The sequence below is a fragment of the Oryzias melastigma genome, linkage group LG21 (assembly GCF_002922805.2).
Source record: "Oryzias melastigma strain HK-1 linkage group LG21, ASM292280v2, whole genome shotgun sequence".
NCBI lineage: Eukaryota > Metazoa > Chordata > Actinopteri > Beloniformes > Adrianichthyidae > Oryzias > Oryzias melastigma.
In genome coordinates this window covers 14,520,017-14,527,974 of record NC_050532.1, presented here as the reverse complement: position 1 = coordinate 14,527,974, position 7,958 = coordinate 14,520,017, and the positions used below count along the sequence as shown (strand labels likewise).

The 7,958-nt window shown below is 39.4% G+C and overlaps 1 protein-coding gene across 1 annotated transcript; it reads right to left on the bottom strand.

Annotated features, from left to right (window-relative positions):
* Window positions 1-3,139: 3,139 nt before the first annotated feature.
* Window positions 3,140-4,686, bottom strand: LOC112137996 (gamma-crystallin M3-like). Its single transcript, XM_024260549.2, has 3 exons — window positions 3,859-4,686; window positions 3,546-3,785; window positions 3,140-3,469 (listed from the first exon to the last, which is right to left on the bottom strand). Exons 1-3 carry the CDS (start codon window positions 3,871-3,873, stop codon window positions 3,191-3,193), a joined length of 534 nt encoding a protein of 177 aa, XP_024116317.1. The 5' UTR covers window positions 3,874-4,686; the 3' UTR covers window positions 3,140-3,190.
* Window positions 4,687-7,958: the final 3,272 nt, after the last annotated feature.

The following is a 7,958-nucleotide window of genomic DNA, read 5'->3' as shown; positions in this document are numbered from 1 at the left end:
TCTTTTAATGTTTTATGTAAAGCACTTTGAATTGTCTCTGTACATGAAATGTGCTATACAAATAAACTTGCCTTGCCTTGCCTTACACCTGTCTCATTCAAAATGCTGTGGCAAAAGCATATTGCTCTAATTCGAATATTTTGAAACTGTCACGAGCAGTTGTCTAAAAGGGACCAAATACAGTAAGTCTATGCCATTTGCTATTGTAAAATTTCCTGATTTTACTGACAAATGAGAGACTAGGTTCTGGCCATTTTTCATTACTGAGAAGTATAAAAGTTGAGTAGGTCATTTGGGATAATGCAGAGCATAAACTTCCTCGACCAAAGACAACCAGGAATGAGGAAGACCACAGTGGAAGCTAGAACTGAGCCCATAACCTAAAGGACGCAGGCTTACAGGTCATTCATAGTAAATACCAAACTATTTGATACTAAAGAGTGAATATAGTGTGAATACGCTTTTGTAGAGTTTTTATGTTGCATAATGAAAAAGCGTAGCTTTAATCCATTTAGGTACGATTTTATTGACTGCCACCTGCTGGATGGTTAGTGCAGAAGGTCGGTGGAGCTGGTGAAGGAAACACCATTGCTGATGCACCATCAGTCTTCTTTGCATAATTGTATGTGCTCAACCTGGAGTACCAAGAGGTGCATGCGCCCCATTGGAACAAATTCAAAGGTATGTTTGAACATATACATTATTATTGTTATATGTTGAATGAATTATTTCCAAATGAATTTCCCAATACAACTTCATGTTCAGTCTTCTCTGGGCCATTTTATGTACTGAGCCTGGAATACCAAGAGGTGGCACGTGGAATATTGGAACTAATTCAAAGGTATGTTTGAACAATTACATGATCATTGCAAGATGATGAAGGAATTATTCCCAAGTAAGTTATTATTACCTTACATAATGCACTGTTCTTGCACCATACAGATTTATTATGTCGTGGATGGGACAGGAGACATCCATGGTCTGGATGTTTGGCAGGATTGCCCGGTGGGCGGTTTCTCTCTGCGGCTCCATGGTGGGTGTTGGGGGGTCGTGGTTGCTGCTGCTGCTGCCCCGGCGGGGGGTCTTGGCGTGGGGATGGCCGGGTGCTCTCCCCCTGAGTACATTCCATCATCATCCACCTCAGTGAAACATAAACACTCACCTGAGCACAGGTGTCAGCTCACCTTTACACAATGCGTGACAGAATTATTTGTATCAGTTAGTACGTTGAAGTGTGTGACCTGCAGTTACAGTTATATTGTGTACATTTCAACTAGTATAAATGTGGAGACTATCTTGACCAACAAGTGTGTGTGTAACTATAGAGTGTGTGTGTAGACAGGCCCCGCCCATTCTAGTTTACTATTTAGACATGGATGTTTTATGACGTTGTTTCCCTATGTTGCCATCTTCTTTTTTCTTTACCCCCCCCCCCCCGATCTCCCTCTTCTTCTTTTCCGTCCGGTCCAACAAAACAAAAACAAAACATAATCAATATAAATAAAGTTTAGCATGAAATATAACAGGGGTTTATACTCAATAAATCCCTGTTGTGACAGTAAAATCTGACCAACACTAGAGGCTCTCAGCCCACATCTGTTGGCTCAGCTGTTGGACAGGACAAGTGAAAAAAAAAAGAAAAACAAAAGCAAGAGTAAAAGGATGCTCATGAATAATTAAATAAATATTGCGATGGCAACATTTTAAATGAATACAAGTATTGTCAAAAGAAATATCGTGATATATCATCAAATCAATTTTTTCATACACCCTTTTAAAAAATAGCTTAAAAATGCATAAATAAAATAAAAATAATACGTTTAAAATCACATTTTAATTTGTAGACATGTCTATTCTATTATTACTTTTCTGTGTGTTGGTTTTCAGCATTTCTTTGCTAAAAGAAGCAGTTTTATTTTTCAAATACACAAGAGAGCAGCAGCAGAGGGACAGGCAGTCTGGGCCTGGTATGCTGCAGTGGTCTGGAAAAATAGGTTTTCTAACAGGACAGGTTTTGTAGCATCTTTAGCTTTTTTTCAGTGTTATGTAAGGGTGAAACAATTGATTGATGAATTGATTTATATTCCTGTTAGGGATGATATTAGATATGCATATAAAAAATTCATTCACGCAACAGCAGTATCGTTTGAAAAGTACATAAATGAAGAGGTATACCATAAAACTTGGATTCTGACCAACTTATTTTCTCCTCCTGTTGCACTCTCTACTGTCTGTCTTTTTATGTACAAAAAGAGATCCTTGCTTCTACCATGTCAGGTCAATTCCAACTGGCTGAAGGTAAACCACAGTGAAGGATGTGTGTTATGTTCACAAAACATAGGATTGCCTTTTTTTAATTTACTGCACCAAAAACAAAACACGTATAAATTAATTAGGTCTCAAAACTGTGTAAAAGACTCAAAATGCAGGTCTGAAAGTTAAATGCTGTTTTGTCCTTTAGACATTTTGTTTTTGTTGATTAAATTAAAAAATGCTGATAAGAAAAACAAAGTCTATTGTTTTTGCTTCAAAGTTAGTTGAATTGTTCATGTGTTGATTCGTGGACCTTGTATGGAGATATGTATCGAATCTTGTGAGAGGAAAAGATACACCACCTTAATTTCTGCGATTCAACCAGATTGATCTGTCTGAGGCAAGTTATTATTTGAATTGAATCAATACCAGTAATATTCTCTTCAAAATGAAATAAATCAATAATACAGACCTTGGAAAATACCATTTGGATTGAGAAACAGTAGGATTATTTTTCCCTGTGTAATATTTTGATGTGGATAAACAATAGTGCACTGAACATATCTGTGCCTCTGTCCATCTCGTGACCCTGTTCAGTAATGAAGGAAAGAATAGCCTTTCAGCAAACTCTGAGAGAAAACTATTTAGTATGACTGAGTAGAAAAAAAATATGCTGTACTTCAGTTGGAACTAATAGTTATTATTTAGTGTTTACTACTACTACATTTCATAGAATAGCAGGATTTTTGTCTGAACCTGTAGAGTAAATTTGTTGTCCTAACTTATTTTATACTTCATGTTGAGAGATTATGAATGTGCTTTTAAGCTGTGAAACATTCAAACAGAAAACAGGTTATATTTAAAAAAAAAATGCAGAATTACTTGTAAGGAGAATTAATCAATTTTATTTGAATGTTTGCATTCTGACACGGACAGTCTAGTAACAGGAGTCCATGATGCGCCTCATGCTCATGAACCTCACACCTCCCATCCCCATGTCCCTGAAGCTCCTGTACTCTCCGGGCCTCAGGTACATCATCCTGCCTCTGTAGTGGGGCTGCTCGTACATCAGCCAGTGGCCGTCCATCACGTTGCAGGACATGCAGTCAGACATGCGGTAACGGTCCACCATGTTGTCACAGTCGTCCATTAGCTCATGCATCTGACCTCCAAAGTTCTCCCTCTCATAGATCCTCATCCTGAACTGACCCCTGTGCTGCAAGACAAATTGAGGTTAAGTCTATTATCCCTTTCGCAGCTGTGCAACCTTCAGCCATTGGCTTCTTTCATACCATGGGGATCATTCTGCAGGACCTGATGCAGTCACTCATGCCCATCCGCTGGTAGTCAGAGTACTCCCCTCTCCTGACAAAGAACTGGTTCCCCATGTAATTGGCTCGGTCATAAACCATGAAGCAGCCGCTCTCCACCCTGCAGGAGTGACACCTGCTCAGGAAGGAGGTCATGTCAGCACAGTCACTGCTGGTCTCATAGGAACGACCCTGGAAGTTCCTGTCCTCGTAGAATATGATCTGAAAGAAAGAAGGAATTTCTTATAAAATTCATTAGATTAACAGTTCAGTGGGGATCTGATTCTGCCCATACCTTGCCCATGGTCATGGCTACAGTTACAACAGTTTGACTCAAAGTGTTGTACAGTTTTATTGATGTACTGCTTTTATACCTGGCCTCACACCCAAATGATTCATGACCCTATTGTTCAAACCCCTGACAGAGCAACATGGGGCAGAGGCCCACCATATACAGTTCACTTCAAAGGGACATTTAACAAATAGTGATTTGCGATGGTTGCATTTGTGAGAATAGGCCCCACTTTGTATTGTTTTTGCTGCTGAATGACAGTGTTTTCCACAGATGTTCCTTTCATTAAAACTCTACCTTTGATGCTTAATTTGAATATCTTTAATAATTTAAAATGTTCACCACCAAAATGTAAAAAAAGACAATTTACAATCATTATAGAAAATTACTCTGACTTAAATTATCAAAGGTTGCAGGATAAAGAGTCACTCTGTTGTTTTTCATCTGTGGCATTACTTTATTTTGTCAAACAGTTCAACCACCAGTGCTGATTTTCTGACAATTTTGAAGTTATGAAGGAAATTGTAAATGAAAATCTCAGAACAGTACTTATTATTTTACGTGTGTCTACCAGCCTCCATGAAAAAAAAAACCTCAAGATGTCACCAAATAAAATTTATTCCTGACTTTTGAGTTGTGTTGTGTTGGTAAAGAGTCACATTTAGAAGTGAACCATTACAATATCCTTCACTTCCACTCTCAGACTCATGGGAAGGTTTTTCTCTAGCAGTTTTTTTTAAGACAAAAACAACTTTTAGACTTTTCTGTCTTATTTTAATTGTATAGGAACATTAAGATGTATTTCACTTCAAGTATGTAGTAATGTGAAGATATATTTTATTTTGTTATATGTGAAGTTCTATTAAGAAGTGTGTGGCTTTTTCCAGTAGGCAAACTAAGCAAACTATGAGTGAGTGGAAAGATGTTGGATGAGGTGTGCATGCTCAGACAGACTTGGGTGTAACAAAGTCCATTGAAAGTAATTATCGGCTTGAAACAAGCCAACAAAATCCCACATGTTCAGAGAAGAAATTAGTAAAGTATTGTGAGTTTTTGGAGCTACTGGTTGAAATTGGTGCAGGAGCTAGCGATGCAAGCAACTAGACTTAGACTTAGACTTAGACTTGGCTTTATTGATCCCTTTGGGATGGCACCCTTGGGGAAATTAAGTTTTTCAGCAGCTTACATAGTATACATAATAAAAAATCTCAATGGGCATATACATGATAAAAATCTCAATGGGCATATACATGATAAAATGTACAATAATAAAGAAGCAAAGAAATACGACAACGTAAAGAAGAGCAGTCTGTATGGCGGTATCAAAACAGTTTTAGGTCTGTGATTGAATTATTGCACATGATAGGTTATTACAGTATTAATTATTGCACTTATACCTTTATTGCACATGAGTGGGTGGATGAGTTGCTGAATGGATTTGTTTGTTTCCAGTCCGCCTCTACTATGTCCTCCCCCCCAGTGAAGCATTGTAGAGTGTGACAGACTGGTGCACAAACGAGTTCCTGAGTCTATTGGTCCTGCATTTCGGTACGAGCAGTCTCCCACCGAACAGGCTCTTCTGGCTGGTGATGACGGTGTGCAGGGGGTGGCTGGCATTGTCCATGATGTCCAGCAGTAACTATCCTGCTGGATCCAAATAAGGAGGAGAGATAAGACTATGGTGGGTGGATGCATCTGTGTCAGGGGTGACAAAAGATGATCTCAGCCAGTATTCTGTTTTTCTATTGCTTGTGAAGACAAGGCTGGTAGGAGTACAATTTTCAGTTTGGACTTGAGCTCCAATGTGCCAACAGCCAGGCCAATCATTTTGCCTAACACAGATAGTGAACTGAACTGAATATTTACTTTGTTGTTTAAGGGGTTTACATATTTTCAAATCTTTTTGTTAATTTTATTAAACTTATTATTCTGAGGGAGAAAAATAATGGAATTAAAAGTTTTCAGCCTACAGAGGCTCAATTGTGCGGACACCATAGAATCAGAGTGAAATGAAGATGTGGCAGGCTACTCCATTTTTTCCAAAACTTCATTTCTACAACTCAAAATGCTTTTCAGTATCTTGTGTGGCCCCCACCAGCTTGTATGCATGCTTGACAACGTCGCGGCATGCTCCTAATGAGACGATGGATGGTGTCTTGTGGCATTTCCTCCCAGATCTGTGTGAGGGCATCCCTGAGCTGTTGTACAGTCTGAGGAGCAACCTGGCGGCGCCTAATGGACCCAAACATAATGTCCCAGAGATGTTCTATTGGGTTTAAGTCAGGGGATGGTGAAGGCCATTCAATTGTTTCAATTCCTTCATCCTCCAGGTACTGCCTGCATACTCTTGACACGTGAGGCCGGGCATTGTCGTGTATTAGGACGAAACCAGGACCTACTCCACCAGCGTAGGGTCTGACAATGGGTTCAAGGATTTCATCTGGATACCTTATGGCAGTCAGAGCACCATTTCCTAGGCAGTAGAGGTAGCACGAGTGGAAAACCAGCCAAAAAAGATCAAGAGGGAGAAACTTGAAATGACCTCCACATGTAACACCAGTCCTGTTTGGAGGGTTTTCTAATTGTTGCCACTGAAGTGCACCTGTTGTTAATTCCATGAACACCAATACAGCTGAAATTGATTAACGAGGCCCTCTGCTGCTTAACCAACCAGAATATTATCAGACAGGTTTAATTCAATTCATGACAGGCCCAATAAAGCCGGTGTTCCTGTAATTTTTGTGAGCAGTATACACATACTGTATGTCTACATATGTAAGAGATGATGCTGTTTATACCATGGTCATTTCTTACAAAAGAAATAAATATTGAATCAATATTTAGTACTAAATTTTTGTTATTTCTTTGGTTTAGAATGCTTTTTCACAAAAAGTGGACTATTTAATGCGTGATGGGACTTGTTGTCGCAGTAACATAGCAACACATCAGTGCACCGGAAGCAGACACAGACCTCAACTGCAGCGGCAAGGTATTGGACATTTGTAAGAAAGGCCCAGACAAATATTTTTTTTTCCATTTTTCTGAAATTAAGCCTTAAGTGAGCAGCTAAAAAACAAACACAGCACACAGTCAAATTTTGTCTCTCTGTTTCATTTTACGGGAGGCTCGGTAGATTCCGTTCTTCTTACATGCTTAAAATACTACAATCTAACATTGAGGCCATGAGGTTGATTTATTTTTCAATATCTACTCCTTTACCTTAAAGGAAAACAATATATAGTGTGGCGACCTGGGGGTTAGCCCGGCCTTCAGCTTCTAAGACTCATGGGAAGTGGGAAATCTTGGGTGTGTTACATAGCTCACCATAAGTGAGGGATCTGTGAGCAGAAAGAGAGAGGGGAGAGGGGAGTCTGCGCATCTTTGCTCAGACTGCTGCTTCGCTGACCCGGTCCCGGATGAAGGGGAACAAGATGGATGGAAAATGTTTTTACAACATTGAATGAAAGTTTTAGGTGTAATTAAAAAAAAAAAAAAAAACCTACAAGAGCAAAATTTGTAAACAAACCAATCAACATGTTTTTGAAGGAGAATGCAAAAAAAAAAAAAAAAAAAAACAATATCAAAGTAAATGCCACAGATTCCTTTGTGCCACATGTATGAACAGTTTCTGTTGATAGAGGTACACCACAGACCTTACAGCTCCATGATGTGATATTTCTTAAGCAGTGTTCACACCGTACGTTTCAGCACAGCGAAAATGCGCGGTACGGAGGCTGCTTCCATTCAGCAAACTTGTTGACAAATAGTGTAGTTCACACCACCGCCCTTTGCGAGCTTGTCCTTCACGGCCAGCTTGCGCCATGCAGCGATCATTTCGGTGTCTGGTTTATTTTTCGCACGGGAGAACTGTGTCAATCCTGACAGGAAGATACCCCAAGACACACAAGAAAAAAAAATTCAAAATATAACCAATTTTTCACAACAAAATACAAGTGCGAAAATATTTTTGTATCTAAACAGATTGTATAGATGATAATGTAGTATTTCCCCCCTTATTTGCGGGGGATAGGGCCCCGAGACCTTCCCGAATACTCCCAATCCGCAATTACAGAGAACTCCTAGGCTTCGTCTCATCCCCCACC

Bases quoted from the DNA above. Each gene is read 5' to 3' on its own strand.
- LOC112137996 (XM_024260549.2), bottom strand. The intron at 3,470-3,545 runs GTATGAAAGAAG...TTTGTCTTGCAG, and splicing joins CCTGCAGAATGATCCCCATG to CACAGGGGTCAGTTCAGGAT.